This window comes from Pungitius pungitius, chromosome 9 (assembly GCF_949316345.1).
Source record: "Pungitius pungitius chromosome 9, fPunPun2.1, whole genome shotgun sequence".
Classification (NCBI taxonomy): domain Eukaryota; kingdom Metazoa; phylum Chordata; class Actinopteri; order Perciformes; family Gasterosteidae; genus Pungitius; species Pungitius pungitius.
This window is the reverse complement of record NC_084908.1, coordinates 16,400,154-16,419,755: the sequence shown is the minus strand read 5'-3', so window position 1 is coordinate 16,419,755 and position 19,602 is coordinate 16,400,154. Positions and strand designations below refer to the sequence as shown.

Here is a 19,602-nt window from a genome sequence, read left to right as displayed (position 1 = left end):
AATTAAAAAAGGTTCATAGGATGAATGGGAAAGTATTTTTGAGAGAATTATATTTTGCTGGAAAACAATATTTAAGTACTTTGTCTAAAAACAATATCCTTTTTGTAAAATGAAATGTTAATGCATGCTTTTTGACGAGATGTTTACATTGTATTTAAAAAAGGGAAACTTGTGCCTTTTTATCTCACCTGATTTACAATTTTACAGTATATATTGTAAATAATACAGCAAGTCCTTATGTTGAGTATAGTATAAAACATTTCTACTTTAAACCATCTTGTTGGAACATTGGAAAAAACGTGTGTTTCCCACTCGCCATGGTCTGTGTGTTGGATCAGAACTTACAGTTGAGCTGGCGCCAGAAAGGGCCAAACAGAGAAATGAATGTATCATACATTGTGAGAGACTTATGGAACTTACTACCTGAATGTTAGAGAGAGTACATTTATTATCTTCTTATTAAGTCAAGTCATTTGATTTGTCATTTTTACATCGTTGGTTAAAGTGGCTGAAAGGTAATAATAATAATAATAATAATAATCAAAAAAGTATTTCTTATTTTGTAACGAGATGTGTCAAGCGATGGATCCTTGAGTTGTTGCTGTTGAAACGATGTCCCGCCCCGTGGCGCTCATTGGTTCATGAGCACCACGATGAAATCAAGAAATCACAGACATTTCAAACTGGTGCACGGAGAAGAAAGTTCTTAATGCACAAACAAAACTTAAGTGAAACGGTGGATGACGTAGAGGCTCCGGAACCGAAGGTGTGCCGACTCATATTTGACTAGTTATTAAATCGCCCAGAGCGGCGATGTCAAAATGTATACACATCACGCAAAGATATTTGGCTATTTCCTTTTCTTTGGAGGAAACTTTGCATTTTTGGGAAATGCACTTGTTCCCTTTCTTTCTTTCTTTTCTGAGAGCCTCTAAAACTCACCAATTAACGAGCATGTTGTTGGTCAAACTGGAGGAAAGAGTGTGAAGACGACCAGCTGTAGCTTCATGACGCTCGTCGCTCCGCTCCAATTGTTTTCAGCACAAAATCCTGCATCAAATAACAATTTAAAAGTGTGGGCTTCTGTTTTTATTTTTGTTGTACAAACTACATTTGTAACTAATTTTCGTTACCTAGTGGGCTTTAGAGGTGCTGTAAAGCTGTAGCCCCGTTTTCGGTCTTTATGCTAAGCTAGGCTAACTGTCACCGGCCCTCAGCTAGATTGGTGTTTCCCAAAATGTCAAACTATTCATTTAATGACTTATTGGTGCATTAATGAACTGTAATTGTTTATTAATCAATGGCCATTGCAAATTTTTAAAAAAAGATCCATGTTATCGCTGCAGCAAGACGATTTTTGTCTCTTTTTACTCCTGAATGGCTCAGAATGTGTTAAACTGCTGTCACACAGTACACAATTGCGTCATTGTATGTGAAGTCACGTCACAGCGAGCAATCGGGTGTAGAGACACCGACATCTCTACAGCCATGGCGGTGCATTTCTTTTTAATATATGAACATATTCAAATGTTTTTGTTTTCCAATTCCAAAAGATGACTTTTTACTCCGATGCTTTGTACAATATTTCTCAGCAACTATCCAGCAAACATACAGTAGACACCCTTCACCATAAACCAATAAAACCAGTTACAACTGTATATCTTGATGCAGATATTGCCATACTTGTGTTTGCAAAACTATTGCAAGATTCTAATAAAAACTGTTAAATTGATCCCTTGATGTGTTGTAATTTGTCCGTGTATGTATGTAATGTATGTATTTATGCATGTGTGCGTGCGATGAAAATTGTATCAAAAGACAGAAGCTAAGAAAAAGTAACCTAAAAAAGAAAAGAAAAAAGAAAAAAAAGGGGCTGTTTGATCTGGTTGAATTCAAAACAGCTGCATTCGGAGTCTGGGGAGGATAATGAGCCAAAAAAAACACAAGAGTTAACGTGGAAAAACAGGGACGACGCGAAGCAGCAGCAGGTACAAGACTCACGGGGAGAACAAAGAGAGAGAGAGCAAAAATGACGGATAGAGCAAGCGAGGACGAGGCTGCTACAGTAAAACGGGGCCTGTGGAGAAGAGAAATCACCATTAACCTTGTTAAAGGATGATCTGAAAACACGCCCGCTTTGCCAGACTGCGAAGCAGACAGTGATACTTTTTTTTTTTTTTTTTTCCCCTCTCTTTCTGAATCCACAGCCTCCTCCAAATCTCCCCCAGATTTCCAATTGCTTTCACTTGTAGTCGTGCCAGATAAACAGAATCTATTGGATCAGGCCGATTTCACGGCTGTGCCCGCGCACATGGCGGCTTCTGTGGCCCACTCTCAGCTCAGGCTTTGCTTCTTTTTTTTTTCTCTCCCTCCACAATCTCACATTTATGTTGGAAATTCACTTTTCCTCCAATTTCCCACTCAGTTTTTCAGCCCCCCCCCCCCTCCCTCCTGTAACACATCGAGCCTGAAGACACCCAACGGAGTCACGGGAACGGATCCAATCCGTGTTACTTCCACACGGAAATTCAAACCCATTTTGAAGCACTAAAATGTGTGTCATTGGCTCATCGTTAAAAGGTCCGAGCTGAGTCATGGCGTTTGGACTGTGAAAGGGGGGGGGGGGGGGGGGGGGGGTTTCGGGGCCTGAAGGACACTGCGTCACGGGAGCCGTAAGAACAGCTGGCGCGCAGCCAGAGAAATGTAAACCCGCCGAAACGGGATCCTCAATCAGACGCGACTTCCTCCGAGGTGCGCGGAGTGAGAGGCAGGCGGAGTGGACGTCTCCATGATTCAGCAGTATTCTGGCAGAGGGAAGATGATGATGAGGAGGATGAGGATGAAGGCGAAGGGGCCCCCGGTCATGATCCTTGTGTCACCTAGGCCAAGGCACTCGGCCTGGACCTCATCTGGTGTGTTGATCAATTTAAAAAAAGTATGAAACCGCGTAATGCCGATATGTATCTGAATGAGGAGGTGGACCATTGTGTTATTATTTTTTATTTTTTTAGATAGCGAGGCCATCGGCGTTGGCGAGATGGACAGGAAGGCTGACGTCACGCCGCGCGGCTCAACGTGACAGTGGCTCGTCACTCTGTGGCAACACGTGGGCCTTCTCACCGACACAATAGACGAGTCATCAGAAAATGACGCGTTTCACATCGGTGACTGTCCCCACGTGTACATTTTAAGAATTAAGATGGCAAGTCTCAACGACAGGACTTTTAAATTATAAAACGATCAGTCATCCCTTTTTTTTTTATTGTAAGAATACAGAATTCAGTAAAGAACAAAAAAAAGAACTTTATTTGTTTAACGTTGATCAAGAGGATACCCAAAAGGTACAAAAGTGAAAGTGGTGGGACGTGCACACGTGCTAAAAACCAATGCACGTTAGAACTCGTAAAACGACGTGGCATTCACAACTCAATTTCAATATTTAGTTTATATACACTGAACGGATGTGACACGTTAAAATACTGCATTTTGTGGTCCTACCGACAATAACATTTTGATTTCTAATCACTAACTCTCCCGCCGCTGGAGATAAAAAAATAATGCAAAGCTTAAGGTTCAGCTTTGTGGGAGTGTATCGTTTCTCTGCTCAATAGGAAACTGAGCGAGATTAAATAGAAGCCATCAAAACAAAGACCAATCATTTGACCCCCCCCCCGCCCCCCCCACTTGGTTTAAATCATTACTAGGTATTTAAATTCACCTCTGAGCACTCGGGTGAACTCCAGAGGCTCATCGGTCGTCAAATAGTGCACCAAGAACCAAACAGTACACCGTGTGTTTAACATCCAAAAGTGAGGAAAAAAATCACCGTGCCGATTAAATAAAAAAAGAATCGTAGTAGTGATGTGCCTCATTTTGAAAATCCAGATATTCCTTAGAAAATAGTGAAACATTTTGAGAGTCATTTCCACCGCACTGATGGCTACGGCCCGGCAGGTTGGGACTTGGGAGCTCATGGATACCATGTATAAGTGAGGGAGAGCTTTCTCCGCTGCCATCGGGGATCGTTTTGGGGCGATCCACCGGTAATGGCAGAATTCAGGGATTTGGATGAACTGGACTCTTTGGTGAAAGTCAGCGTTGAGGCGTGTCGTGGTGGTCGGAGGCGATAGCGGGTCCACAAAATGTCCCCCGTGTGTTGTGTGTTGCGGCTACAGCAGCATCTCCACGTAGTTTTCAGGGATGAGGCCCCTCTTTCCCTCCAGCTCGCCCTCCAGCCAGCCCGGCTCTCTCGACTGGGTCACTGCAGGAGAGGACACAGCGTCACCGGTGGGATTGGGGGGAGATGGGGGGGGGGGGGGGGGGGGGGGGGGGGGGGGGGGACACAGCACATGGAGGGCGAAGGGTGGGGGACAGACAGAGGACAACACGCAGCCCTTCGGTGAGTACACAGCGCGTGCATGCGTCAGAGTGAACGGGGTCTGAGGCGGATACAGAAATGTCGGCTGCACATTTCAAGTGGAGACGTTGGGTCCCATCGTTCTTTTGAAAAAAAAAAAAAGAGCAAAACGGGCTCTCAGAAGCCGTTCTTTATGAAGCATTTGTCGGAGAAGTCTTCATTCGCTTACAGACTGAGCCAATTAAGCATTTTGAGTGCCCTGGCAAAGCGGGAATTGCAGAGACAAATTATCAGCGATAACTTCTAAGGCCAAATTGAGACAACTTAGTCAATATTTCTTTTTTTTTTTTTTTTTCTTCTTCTTCATAATAACCGGTCTGAGCCAACCTCAGGACACAAAAGAAATGTATTCAACGACAGAGCCCTTTTGAGGCAATTTAATTCAGAATGAAAAAAAATTACTTAAAAAGGCCTGAACTGAATCATACGGTGGAGATGAAAAGGATTCAGCAGCCACCAAAATGGAAAAGCAGCGTTTAAATCCTGCTTTGAATCCCAAAGTGACGGACCGGTCCCCCCCCCGCACACAAAGGCGACCACGAGGAAAGACCAACGAAAGACCTACTCCAAGACAAACAAAGCCCACCTTTAGATGGAGGCACAGCTAAAAACATTAGCACTTAACCGGTTACCTGTAACTTTATTGTACCGTACACGCTCACACTGAAGAAGCGACGTTAGGTGGGTGTACGACTGAGTAAGTCATGTCCACGTTGCCTCACTACACAAAAGTGAACTCAACAAAAACAAATAGAAACAAGCGAAGACCCTTTAATAAAAGTGCTCATTGCAGTTTTCAGGGTCAGGGAGCATCGACATATGTAGATTTTTTCTTTAGACAGAGTGTATGTACAGCAGCTTACTCAAATATTCACACCTCTTGACCTAGTCAACAATAATTATGCACAAAAAATATATATATAAATAACTGAATAGCGCAGAGAAATGTGCAAAATGTCAAGGGTCCAACAAATACTGCAGATGTCAAGAACAGCCGGACATTTATGCAACACCTCAGACGCTTTATTTAAAACCTCAGTGTTGAAGGACAGGCGGAATGTAATAAAACTAAACTTAAACCCCAAAACTCTGCAGCGACTGAATACTAAATCAAAAGCGCCTTGTTCAGTAACACAAAACGGTCAAGCTCCAAATCCAATTTCAGAGTGAGAAAATGCCCTTTGTAACCTAATGTAATTTGGTTATTGAAAATAACAATACTTTGTTCATTTTATCAGGAATCCGATAACACAAGTTTAGAAATCCACTTCCTAACCATTTTAATATTTCTAAAAAGGTAGAAATATTAAAAGGTGAAGATTTCTCTAATCCATATTTATGACATTCGTCACATTTGAATGTTGCAACGGTTATATTTGCAGGACAGTAGAGGTTTAAAGCATGAAAAAAAAAAAGATTGCAGTTTTTTAAGCAGAAAGACAAAAAAAAGAGACAATACATTGCAGTGCATTGTGGGATTTCACCAAAGACATCACCACATGTCTCCCAGTGAAAACTGTAGTATTTCTATAGAATGTCTGTCTCACAAAAAAAGGCAAAAACAAAAACCCACACACAAGGGAACTACAAATCCTCATTTTCTCTGAGAGTGATTAAAGCTCAGCCAGACTTCTTCCAGACACACTGAGGAGCAAATCAGTCTCTACCATCCCCCCCCCCCCCCCTCCTCCCCCCAGACCCCCTCTCGCCCTCCTCGTCTCATCTCTGTTCGATTGAAGATCCGATCGGGTGTTTCGGGTTTTCCTTCCAAATCCAATATGCCAGGGCCGGTTCTAAGTGAGCGACTGGTGTAGGCGATAACACTTACCGCCGTTGAATATTGCGCCGACCTGGAAGGAGAGCTCAGAGTCGTGCTCAGCCTCACATGGGTACACTGCCTTGGCTTTCCTGCTGGTGACACTGAAAAATGAAGGCAATCAGTGAGCTGGCGGAGCTTTGGGGAGGATTACCGCACAGTTCAATCTGGGCCCGGGGCCTTCTTGTTCATTCACTTCACTAGCCTGAAACAGCGGAAATGGGCCAGGCCCTGGGATATGATGAGCAAAAGTACTGAGGGAGGCGCCGGGCCGCTACACACTCTTGTCTTGCCCTATCTTCTGCCTAGAAGGACCAGCGAGCGAGTCAGAACCAGCCCCCCCACACACACACACACACACACACACAAACGCGATGCGACGAGGCGCACAGCGGACAACCCACTCTGGTGAGATGATTAAAAAGTGTGCGAGGGGGATTCTAAAGTAGGTCTGCACGCAAACAAGAGGCGGACCACAAAATTAACTCCAAGGCGTTTAAATTCACATTTGTGAGCTCGGAAACCCGCGTTTTGGAATCGGCGTGATGTAAAAGAGCGCCATCCAAGCAGCCACATTCATCGCTCTGAAAGCTTCAGTACAGAAGCATGTTTATGCAGTAGCGCTCCCGAAAACATTACAAAAAAAAAAAAAAACCTTCCAGTGAAGGGTTGTTGTGCCCACCATGGCAAACCGTTATCTCGAATGCCAGCAACATTACCATGTAGAAGATGTGCCTTCAACACACCATGCCCCGATAAATATTTCATATTCTTTCTGCAGAGCAGCAACAATGTAGGATGAGAGAGGAGAAAAGAGGATATACAAACGGGAAAATAAGTTTGCGGTCACAGAGTTGTCAACACAACAATGTTCAGATTTGAAAAAAAATGCCCTCTTGTGAAACCGCGTTTGGGAAAAAATGAGGATTTGTATTTCTATGAAAAACAACATTAATGGATTCCCCACAGAATGGCCCGAGCGCTTTACAGTTTTCCTCTGAAACATCTGAAAGCACTGAATCATCAATGATCATTTGGTCTCAAGGAAGCACAGCAATAGATCAGTATAATGGGCAGGCTGCATACGCAGCCCGTCCGCTTCTCTGAGATAACCCTTTGTGTGTCCGAGGTTCGAAAAAAAAAAAAAAAAAAAAAGGGGGGGAGAATGTTGCCGTTATGGCCCGACCCTTTGCATCTGGACCCACTCAAACCAAATGAAAGGCTGGTGAATGTAAGCAAAATCAAGGGAAAACACTGATGCACATCACTGCAAGGAAGATGTTCGAGGGGGGGGGGTCGTTGATTCGGTTGTGGGGGAACATGCAAGATAGGACGAGCGAGCGAGAGGAGCAAGTGAGAGAGCGAACGGATGCCAGAGTGCGACGTCCGGTCGACATGGGAGCGTAAGAATGGCTGTTGAGATGGGAGAACAGGCGGAGGCTCGGGGGAGACCCGTCTTACCTCTCCTCCGGCTTCTCCTCGGTGGTGGAGCCAGCTTGGGTCTCGGCCGAGGCTCCGGCAGCGGAACAGGAGGCTCCTGCTAAGGGGGCCCTGCAGATTAGAAAGAAAAAAAAAAAAAAAAAACACACACCTTTATTCACACAGATCCTATGGTGTCTTCTATTGACAGAAACCGCGGAATAAGGCTTGACTACCGCGGCGACTTTCAGCTCGAAAAAAAAAACCCTCGAACGCACACAGAAGGCTGTGGAAATGTCACAAGGTGTTCGACCTGAAAAGGTTTTGCAGCAAAGCGGAGAAGGCGAGACGCTCCCCTGTGCGACTCCTGTGTCCGCGGTGGCATCAGAGCAACAGGTGAGCAAAACTGAGCAACCTGTTGTTATGGAGACAAGGCGAGGACACATTTATACACCAACGCGCCGCACTCGAGAAGCAACTGGCGGATTATGGGCGCGGTCCACGAGCATCGCTTCAACGAGCTGCATCCGCGTGTTCCGTCAGACGCCAGAGAACCGAAACCAGGTCGACGCGTAGAACAGAAGACATAAAACATAATTACTATGACCGTGGTATTATGGCTTTACATTTTAGTAATGCAGGGAACTGTTGCATCTGGAAGCGGACTTGTAAGCAACAGATAACGGAGAATTGTTCCATTTTGATGCAGCGTTTGAAGCAGAAAAAAGTTCCTGCACAACTTTCTCCTTGGCAGGCCACATACGGACAACAGAACCATGACTTCTGTGATGTGCCACGACCTTTCCATTAGGACATTCTCTCTAACGGGACCTCATTGAATAACCATGCAGTAATGAATCACACTTTATTCACGTCACGTGTGCGCGGAGAGATCGAGTCTCGTTGTGTTTGCTGTATTTATCCCGATAACGAGGACACTGGGCTATCGTAAACACACAAAAAAAAATCCATTCTTCATCCGACGCCATCTGCCAAAGAGCCTTTCAGGAGGACTGCCTCGCACAAATAGTCTCAAATGAACTTAGACAGTACTTGATATTTATTTATCTGGAGTTCTGAAATCTCGCTTCATGCTAACTGATGTATTTGAACGTCTGCAGAAACTCTCAAGCCAACAAGTAACGTTGTAAAAACCAACTGGACCAACCTTGAGTGAAAAGTACACAGACAGACAAATGTTCTCCGTCTTTAGAGAAAAGCTCACTTATGGGCACGCTTGTTTTTTCAGACACAAGTAAAAATGATAATTCAAACCTGTGAGCGTTTGTTACTGACATTGAAGACATTAAAACCATTTTGGCGGGATGACGGCGATCTGAAGGCTTATGATGACTCCACGTCAACCGTTTCTTAGCCCCCCCCCCCCCACCAGACATGTTCCTTCACTTCTTACAGGACTCTTCAGAACGGAGCACGTGGAAAGTCAAACAAGAACACTGCCAACACAAGCCTCATCTTTTACAGTAGCAGCTGCGCTTCGCGCTCGCCGCCATCAGGGCGACCGGCGGTCTCGTGGCCGACCTGCAGGACGGCGGCAGGGGTCCTGGTAAAGGCAGAGAGGAGCAGCAGCCCTTAGCCAGGCATCCCTCTGTGCTTCATGCCTGCCCTGGGGCCAGTGCTAATACAGTACATAATGAGCAAATTGCTCCTAGCTGCCGCTCCCATAGAGACGTTAATAAAGGCAATTAGAGGAAGCAGCTGGGGAGGGGCTGAAAGGTGGAGAGGATGTTGTGCATAGCGGTTGCGTTGGCGCTGGTGGAAGAGCGAGGCGGCCCCCGAGGGGGGGGGGGGGGGGACGTGGCTGGGGATCTTATGTAGACATAGGTGAGCACTCTGCACTGGGCTCACGCTTCATCATCACCTCCTCCCCGCTCCACCCCCCCCCTGCCTCAGTGCGCTTGTCCATCCCCAGCGGTGGCTGTTCCGTTCGGGCCTGGTCTGACTGTGGGTGATTTATAGCTCTGCAGCAGTGTGGGGGCCACTGTGGTGCTCAGCTGCTCCACATCAGCATGGGGGGATAGTGCGCTGCAGTGCAGCAAATCCACTCATTAACTTGGGCCCAGGCACCACCACTGTCTGCCTGGGTCACAGCCAACAGAGAGAGAGAGAGAGAGGACGGGGGTGGGGGGGGGGGGGGGGGGGGGTGGGACAGGAGCTCCAACACTTCACCCACCTGCAGGTAAAACCCACTCGCAAACATGACTACCAGAAAAATCAAATGCATGAACGCGCGCAGTTACGGTAAGTGGACACATCTAACTGCTTATTTGTACTGAAAGAAAGATCAAATGAAGATCTTTGAAATAAACCGATATCTTAAAAATTACAGAATAAACAGTGAAGGAGAATCAGTGAATGCCACGTTGCTGCCCTAGAAACCTGTTAATGTACCAGAGGTAAATGGATTCACCCTAAAATTGCTCTCACAATCGTAGCAAAGCTAAACCGCGGGAAATCTTTTGCCATTTCTCTTTCTACCAAAAATAGCACCACGCTTTGAATTGCTCATCCACTGTTTTTCCCCCATCACGGGCCTAGCTAATCCTCTTGTGTGCGTGAAGATGCACAGCAGGCAAGGCCCTCGTGAAAACCCCTCTCAAGGTGTTCCCCAATAGAATATTTAAGAATATTAAGTTGTGAGGACTATTTTTTTTAAGCATATACCATAAGATGATTATGCATACAAATGATTATACATCATTTGTATCAAATTGAAGTGGCTGTGGGGGCCATTTGCTTCATCAGGGGTCATCAAACATTCTTCTCACGCTGCTAGGTTAGTGGCGGTGGCGAGGACTGCTGCTTCTCATTACTGCAGGAATTCCACCCGCAGCATCCAGGCCTTTGTTGATCCTGGCGCGGCGCTAACGCCGGGATGAGCTGGGCTATCGACTGCCTCTCGACTTAAGGCGGGACGCCCCGGCGGTGAGATTTAGCGGCGTTTCTAGTCAAAAGTGGGATCAAGCCGACAGCCGAGCTGCACGCCGGGGCCGCCGCCACCGCCGCCGGTTTGGGTGGGCAGGAAATAAGCTCTGATCCGCCATTTTATGATCCACAGCTGTCCTGCTGGCCAGAGGCGTGGAGGCCTGAAGGTGGGGCAAGAGAGGGGAAGGAAAAGTGGCCCAAAAAAAAAAGTAACCTCATTGGGCAGGACTCGAGGCAACACTTGTACTGTGAGAAGCGGTGGCTACATTTAGGGAGAGGAGGAGAAATGAGGCGAGACATAGCAAATGACGCAGATGATAAATCATGGCACAGTCCACTAAAAAGTCTGTGCGTGATCTAGTGAGTCAGGACGCACTTGTGTATGACCTGGCAGATTTTTTTGCTGCAGCTATCCTGCAGGAAGTAGAAAAGGAAAAATGCTGTTCTCCAGGTGCAGAGTGCACATAATACACTTTTGAGAGGAGCTGGAAGTACTCTAGCAGCTGATTTCCCTAACGCTCTTTTTTTTTTTTTTGGGCGAGGACTGGAAGCCGCATCCCTGGGTTCCAGGCCAGAGAGGTGCTGTGCTAACAGGTCTCCACCATCTCACATGCTAAGATTTATGAGTGAACGAGGCCAGGGCGACACCCTGTGACATATGGCGCAAGTCTTCATAAAAAAGGGACAGGGGCTGCTTCTATAAGGGTAAACAAGATGAATATATCCCTAATGTCAATACGATTTGCACGGCCAATGCACGGCCACCTGTCTCCCAAACAAATAGGAGCTGAGATTTACGACCTCCTCCTGGGGGCTCCTTCCGTCGTCCAACATGATGCCACATATGTGGGAAAGTGCAAAAAAAAAAAAAAAAACACCGGCAGGAGAAAAAAAAAAAAAAGGAGTTGGTTACATAAGTGCAATACTGTACAGCCTTGTCTATCTAATCCTGCAACTTGGAGACAGCACTTGATACGGACAAGCCTACACACGCAGGTGGGCACATACCCACAGAGGTCAAAGTGAGAAAGGAATCACATTGTCCTCTGTCAAGTTGTGAGGCAAATTTGTTTTTATTTTACAGCTCTCGTCAGCTGTTGGAAAACAAGAGGGGGACGGCGAATGAGGAAAGAAAAAGTCTATTTCAAGGTGAATCTGTAGACGCGACACGGCAGCGGGGCGAACATCTGCAGCATAACCCAACAATTCATCTCCCACATCAGCATTCAAGACGAGTCCCGGGCCGGAAAGACAAGCGAAAGGACCGGGGACTTAGTCGAGAGACGCAAAGCACCAAACGGATGAAGGATTTTCAGTCTTGAATTCTTGCAAAAGACCAAAAGAGTAAAAAATAATTAACATTGGGGCTGACACTGGAAGTTAATTCATTTCATTGTTACATTTTCTGATTAACTTGAAACGATTCACAGGAGAATTGAGCTGCTTACTGGCATGGGATCTGAGTCAAATGACAATGTACAAAAATCTGTTATTCTGTTCGTTCATAATAATAGTGACATGGTTTCTTCTCACTAAAAACTCTTTTTAACAAGCTGGGGAAAAAGAACTGTGTCCAGTAAAGTGGAACTGCTGCTTATGCTTCAAATAAAAACATTAAACTGTAGATTTAAGATTTAAGCAACATTATCTTCAGGCTCTCTTTGAGTGTGCTGATTCGTTAATATTAGGTAAGATTGTTATTGTTTTGCAATATGAAGCATAACTGGCAGTTTAAGTCTTCATCGAAGTTACAAAAAAGAACACTAACAAAACCTTTACATTACTTAAGCCACATAATCCCAATAAGAGTAATGATGATAATTATAACGCCACAACAGAATAAAACCTCATAAAAAGTAATTATCCCTTCAATGGAAAATGGCTTTACATGAAACATTTAGTTTCCTGTGAAGAGAAAGTGCACTGGCTTGAAGTCAAAGCTCTGTAGCTTGGTTACAAACCGTTTGAGTCGCCCACATCACCGACATGTTCAGCAAATTCATAGCGAATGAGGAAAAAGAAATGGCAGCTCGGTCTGGTCATCAGGCTAACAACCATATTTTCAAAGCAGAGACCAGTTAATAATAACAACAACAACAACATGATTGACGGTACAAAAAAAGGGATCCAAAGATTGAAAACATTCAATTCCATTTGCGATCCATACAGCGCACACGGACCACATTTGGATTTATTCATGACTCGATTTGCTTCAAGACCAAAACACCTGCATTTAGTTGGTCACACACAGATTTGGGACTCCAGCGTAGCGAAGCGCTCACCTGCAGTTGCTGCCTGAGCTGAGGCTGCCGCTCAGCGAGACGTGGTCGCTCTTCTCTGCTGGCAGCTCCGAGGCCGAGGCTGAAGACGACTGGGACGACATGGACTCATTGCTGCCCATCGAGGTCTCATCAGCGGTGAGGCTGGAACCGTCTCCCACTGCTGACACTTGGATGGAAGCAAAACACAGCATGGTCTTAATAACCTACAGCTCTTCAATAATGTGATTTTTCCTTTAAAAAGGATCCCGGCCTATGCCAGCTCACGGCCGACAGATGAATGACTCATCAATAAATAAAAAAGGCAAATGCTACATCAGTTTGTATTGTTGATCGTAATACCCTTCTGCCGTCATACACAGGAAACATTTGGGAAATACGAGCGCTTATATTTCAATTTTACTGTCAAGGAAAGATCCTGCTCTTGGGAGAAGGGAGAGGTACAGAGAAACTAAAAAAGAAAAGAAAAAAGATTTGCCCCCAAAAAAACATGAGAGAAAAAAACCCATTCAAACCAAAAGTCCATATTAAATGTAGACTGAATGGAGCTGCTGCTAAGCGTAGGGTCTAATTATTATGCCATAGCATTATTTTTACATTAAAGATGGTCAATGGATGCATGGCATCATTAGTTTATGTACGAGTTTGTTTGAACTGTAAAAAAAAAAAAAATGTTAAAAAGGAATAACCTCGGCTTGTCTACAAAGCCGGAAAGAGAAGAACTTTTGTCTTTCCCGTCTGGCAGTGAGATGAATAACCCAAACGCTGCAGACGTGTGCTTATGCCTGTAGGTGAGCTTCCCTCTTGCTTTTATTTATTTTTGCTTTAAAGCTTCCTCTGAATACAGAGTTTTTATTCTGGTGGATCCTTTGCAGGAACTCGTCGGGGAAGCTTCTTAAAATGTTCCGCCACACTCCTCTGGCTGCGGCTCCGTTATCTCGACCCCTTCTCGCTGCCCCCTGCAGCTCCCCGAGAACGTCGCCACCAATATCGCCACTCTGGAAAAAAATGTCCCTGGCGCGGATCATTGGGCGAGCGCTTGAATATGTATTGACATGTTCAACCCTGGACTTTAACGGCCATAACGTTTGTATTTGACATTAACCTGATTTTTTTGTCCTATACATTATATAACCGCATAATTATATAACCGCAACGCATTCGATTGAAAACTGAATATAACGAGAAAGGGGTCAGCCGTGGTGACGAACCGACATGATGAAAAATATCACATGAATCTGCAGCTTAGCTGTGCGGGCGACATTGTTACCATTTTTATTTTATTTTGTTGCTTTGTTTCCCGATGTTTCTTTCATAAAAACCAGCTCTTTAACGACGAAAGTGGCAGACACAAGGTCTGTCGTCACATATGCGTTTGCATCTCACCGGAACACTCTCACTTTAGAGATGTGCTTTTATCCGCCTAAGAACGGGACAACTTACTTAAAAACAATTAAGTGGGGTTCATATAAAAAGCGACAAGAGGTTAAAAAAGTATTAGGCCTTTCATCCCTGATATTAAAATACCCTGTGCTAAAACCTGGCGCGAGGGAGCCAAAGAGAGGCAATCTGGTAAGCAGATTTAGATTCCTACTGTACGGAAGGGGGGGGGAGGGGGATTGGACTGGCCTTGGATCACAGTGGTCAGATTCCCCGGGTCACCAGGTTGCGTGATCGGCTTACCTGGCGCCCAGGAGAAAGGCCACTAACGTTCTCATTTCGTCAATTACCAGAGGAACATGATCTCAGATTTAAGCATGTTAAAGAAATGAACACACAAAGGCAAACCTATCCACACAGCAGTAGAGCGAAGAGGCGAAGAGGCGACTGAGTTCAGTGTGTCGTCTGTGGACACCACTGCGGCTCATAGTGGTCACTAGGTAACAGACACACCACCCGTGAGGGAGGGAATTAATTCAACGCCCGGCGGGAGTCAAGTGTAAAAAACACCGAGATGCCAGTTTCTTTGGTAAGACAAGCTCGAACTACTCTATTGCAGTTTAATACAACAGCCATGGTTACATGCAACCTTATATTTATCTGGAAACTGAGTACATATGCTCCCCACAAGGGCTTTTCAAAAAAAGACCAGCGTGCAAAATGCCAGAGCCCTGGCCAATTGAAATTAAACCGGGCCATAGCTAATGTTATCAATGACATCTATGTTTACCCTGCACAGACATGTCACAGTGTCTACTGCGTGGATGAGTTACAGAAAAGAACAACTTTTAGGACAGGCACATTATTTGATTGTTGTGAAGAAAGTTTCACAAGATGCCCCTAGCTAAGAGCATAAATTACTAATCTAGCGAGCACAAATGACCAAACAAATTCAACCTCTGACAACTGGGCTCTGTAGATGAAAAAAATCAATATCCAACTTGCATTCCTTCCGGATCACGGAGGTAGTTTTATTCTAAAAAGTATTTTTGTTACTGTATCTTACGTTTTTTCCCTCCACTCAGTTCCTGTAACATATTCAGAGGTGTGAAAATATACAGGTGCAGGTGTGTACGCCTCTTACCATTCTGAATGTCTAGGGCTTGTGGATTGTAGACAGCCAGTGGCCGATTCTGTCGACTCTGCTTCTTGGACTGCCTTGTGGGAGCGGACACTATTTGGGCCGGAGGTGAAAGAGGCCACGACTCTGGAGCATCCGCGAAGATCTGAATACACAATGTGATTACAGTAAGCTGCTAGCAAGACTGAGAGCGCAGCGCAGTTAAGAGTTGAGCAGCGGCGGCAGCTGGATCGGGCTGCGGCGTGTCCTCAGCTGACCCTCACTCGCTGAACGGCTTTTGAAACTCGCAGGCTTTGTGCAGTCACAGCGGGGAGAGCCGAGCAGCACATTGATAGGACCCTAATGACAGCATGCGACAGGATTTTAGCCAGAATTAACGAGAGCAGCTCAACATGTAGAAATCCAGCTCCGACTTAAGGTGACATTAAACTGACCCGCTTTCTGAAAGAGCGGAGAGTCAAGCAAACAGGGTTTGGACTCGTGGAGGGCCCGGCCCGACTGACGCAGGCTGTTTACACCGGGCCGTGTGTTTACACATGAAAACTTCAGATGTGGAGTTAAAAGAGAGTGGGGCTGCAGAGGAGAGGAAGTCCCAGCAGAGACTCGGAAGGGATCACAGAGGAAGGTAGGGAACGGAGGAGCAAGAGAGGGAGGGAGAGAGAGAGAGAGAGAGGCAGAGAAAGTGAGACAGCGTGAACGAGAGAGGCAGACACAGGGGGGGAGGGGGGGAGAAAGTTTTCAGGAGAACGCAGATAGAAAAAGTGAGAAATCTGATACGGCTGAGAGTTTGTGCTGCCTCCTCCTGCAGACAGAGGTGAATGTAAAACAGAGTCTCCTGTTGGTATCCGGGGGTATCAACAGTCTGGAGCAGGACTAAGCTGGGAGAGAAGTTAATGCCTGCCTGCTCAACTTTTCCCCTGCTCTGACACGTTGTTCTTTCCGAAATGCTCTCGCTGCATTCCAACAGTACATCTGTTATCACCTGGACGGTGTTGGATACCTCTGGGTAGTCTCGGGGACTAGCAGTACATACGGTGTTGTTTTAGCACATTTCTATTAGCCTGTTGGGTTTCACCAAGCCTCTATATTCTCTTACACCCCATTTTAGATTTGTGAGCTTGGGTGGAGCCATTATTCACAGCACACATCATATTTCATTTAATGAAGCTGGAGGAAAACAACAAAAAGAAAAACACCAAAAGCTCTTTGGTTCCATGTGATTCGAGGCAGAGTGTAGTGTTGAACCAAACGGATTATAAAACAATACCAAACCTTTTTCTCCTGTGACGCTGAAAATGATCCCCCTTTGAGGTTTGACACTGATTAATGACATCCTGAGATTACCTGATCGCATCAACTATAGAACATCTCCCAAGCAAAATAAAATGTATCGAGGCAGGCAAAAGACCTTCCAAACAAAACAAAATGTATATCAGAATAACTAACCTCCTCAAAATGAATAGAATGGATTTAAATCCAGTGTGAGCACTTGGGGCTCCCCCTATTGGCCAAATAAAATATTCTAGCTATTAAACTGCCGTCTTGCTCCCTTGTACCTGAAAAACTGGGTGAAAGGGAACGCTGTCCCAAAGGATCAAGTTAAACGTGATGCACGTCTCATTAGCCGGGAACTTTACCTCTGCTCATTATTTTGTGGAACCAGCCATAAACACAATATAGATTTACTTAAAACAGACCACTAAGTGTATTTTTATTGCTAGAATATTTGTTCATACATAAAAAACATTTAAGATAGAGTAGGCCAAATTGCCTGACGCAGAAGTCAAAACAGTCTTAGGAAAAGGAGAAGTTCCTAATTGAGACTCTTGCTCTGCCCAAAATGAAACTCTGGTGTCAGGCACAGTACAGTCTGCACACTTCTCTCCCAACAGAAAATGCCAAGCTGAAACTTCTAAATATTGTAGGAAAGCATCAAGTCCTGAGAGACCAGGAAGTGCAAACATTGGATCTTTTGCTTTGCTTGCACATTTATTATCCTTCCGTATCAAGTAATTACATGCCGCCTAGATGGATAAACACAGAGGTGCTGCGTGTCTCCTCATTCAGATTTGACTTGGTGTCATCATTGTACATTGCGTTGGCAAACATTCTTTTTGTATGTACAGTGCTAATTGGAAACACAACTATGTGCACAATGTTGCAGATAAAGAATATATCATTGAAGTGCAGACAGTGCGTTTGGATTTGACGAATCAAAAAAGGACAGTTTGGAAGAAAAATAACCAAAATACTAGTTTTTCTTTTTTTATAGACATGCTACTAATTACCTACACTGGAAGTTATACTGCTGTGACCAGCAGTGCATTTGTTTCTAACAGTACAGCCCGCACGGCCCTGCATGCAACACAAATCCCAGTCGTGTGCGTTACCTTTTCATTGTGTTCAATGAGGATCTCCACCACGATGTTCTGGAACTTCAAATCCATGATGGCGGCGACGGTATCCTCCTGTGGCCTCATTAATGTGGGGCCAAACACCACGCCCAGGTTGGCCACGGTCATCAGATTGTGTTTACTGTGAGCTGCCACACTGAGGAAGAGAACAGCTCACATTATACACATATTACTCCAGCTTACAAACTCCGCTTTGCCAATATGGCTACTTGACCTCGTTCTTGATGTTCTGGATACAGTAAAAACGAGTCAACACTGAACACTTGACAGGAAAAGGGGAAACGGACAAATAAAAGCGTGACTGGTGCCACAGGGATGAAGATTATCTGTAGACGAGTAGACGGTTCTGCTGGGTGAATATTAGCTCAGAAAACATGAGTTCATGGTCTCAATCTCTAGCATGTTTACGTCAATGAAGCACAATGTCCACTTTGTAAATTGATTGATTACATTTATTCTCTAATCGACCGTGAAACGTAGTATACTTTGGGGTGGGCTTCCTCTGATTGAAAGGCCAAATGTGTAACTCCTCCTCATTCCAAATATGGTCACAGGTTATGTTCAGCAAGATAAACACCACAAATAATCACCAATGTTATGATATATAAAGCACAAATGCAATTGAAAGAAATAACCTGTTCTGGGTTTAACAAACTGCGCCACAGTTGCATGACCTCATTGGGTTCACTGCGGACCAGTGAGTAGCTTGATGACAATCTGTACACTCATTTAGTCACTTGTTAGCAAACACGCACTTCAAAATTCACAAGAGGGGTATTTACTGACATATTTCAAATCCTAGACACAAAGTGTAAAAATGTCATAAGCTTGTGTTAACCATATATTACTTGTGGAATCTATCAAAAACACATAAAAAAATCTGGCAAGTGGAAAAATGCTCATTCCCTCAACTCTTCCTGCAGAACTCGATTGCTCTGAGTAATACATTTCAGAACATTTTACGAAAAGTACAATATTGGAGCAAACCAGGAAATGAAGAAGTCATAGAAGCAAATGCTTCCTGAGAGAAACAACCACACCAGTGAGTCTAGGTTTTTTCTTCATGCAAACTGTTTAAATGAAGTGTTGAGCCACCTCTAGATGACGGCCTCACTCGTTTAATATACAGTGAGGCATTTGTTGTGAAAAATTGCTCCTCTGCTCCTTTTCCCATAAAGATCAAATCGTTCATTCATCAAATTGTGATTTAAGGCAATTTATTTTATCAGCTTAACAGAGAATGTTGCTAAAAAGCACTGAAGGAAACCTCAAAATATTTGTGTAAATAATGATTTAATGAAGGCTCTTACTATGAATTCCAACAGTAACAGGGAGAACCGATGAAGAGGAATGATACATTTAACGTAATGCCTTCTGGATTATTTTTTACAAAGGAAACATCTTCAGTAAATTAAGTTTGATCTGAGGAGGTCAAATATGTGAAAAACGAGAGAAAACATTAATTTGAAGAGAAAGTTATGCAGACAGGTGAAGAGATTTCACACTGAAAATATGATGATACGCATTGGAGCAGCTGAGACAGTTTAAATAGCTTCAAAGGACGCCTTTGAAGACAAAAACATTGGTGACAACTCACATTTATAACATCTCTGAAAACCATTTCAGATAGGAGTGTGAAATTCTGGCTTCGCTTCCTTCCCCCTGCAGGACATGCACACACGCCAACTTCAGAAAAATATTCGAGTCTCTCCAGTCTGGAGAATTTCACGCTGGATAATCCAAATTCAATTTCAATAGCGCTGCCTTTTTACCAGAGCCTGATTCTGCAG

At 44.6% G+C, this 19,602-nt stretch overlaps 1 protein-coding gene across 2 annotated transcripts in view; it reads right to left on the bottom strand.

The window, feature by feature from the left end:
* Nucleotides 1-2,639: 2,639 nt before the first annotated feature.
* The window catches only part of arhgap10 (Rho GTPase activating protein 10), a 41,731-nt gene continuing 24,768 nt past the window's right edge, over nucleotides 2,640-19,602 (bottom strand). The window contains exons 18-23 of one of the 2 annotated variants that reach the window (XM_037471132.2): nucleotides 17,789-17,948; nucleotides 15,402-15,543; nucleotides 12,881-13,046; nucleotides 7,695-7,784; nucleotides 6,246-6,337; nucleotides 2,640-4,261 (exon numbers count right to left, since the gene is read on the bottom strand). In XM_037471132.2, coding sequence (XP_037327029.2) covers nucleotides 4,170-4,261; nucleotides 6,246-6,337; nucleotides 7,695-7,784; nucleotides 12,881-13,046; nucleotides 15,402-15,543; nucleotides 17,789-17,948 — 742 coding nt within the window. In that variant the 3' untranslated portion in view covers nucleotides 2,640-4,169. The remainder of the gene's footprint in view (nucleotides 4,262-6,245; nucleotides 6,338-7,694; nucleotides 7,785-12,880; nucleotides 13,047-15,401; nucleotides 15,544-17,788; nucleotides 17,949-19,602) is intronic. The other variant, XM_037471135.2, reaches the window with a different exon arrangement.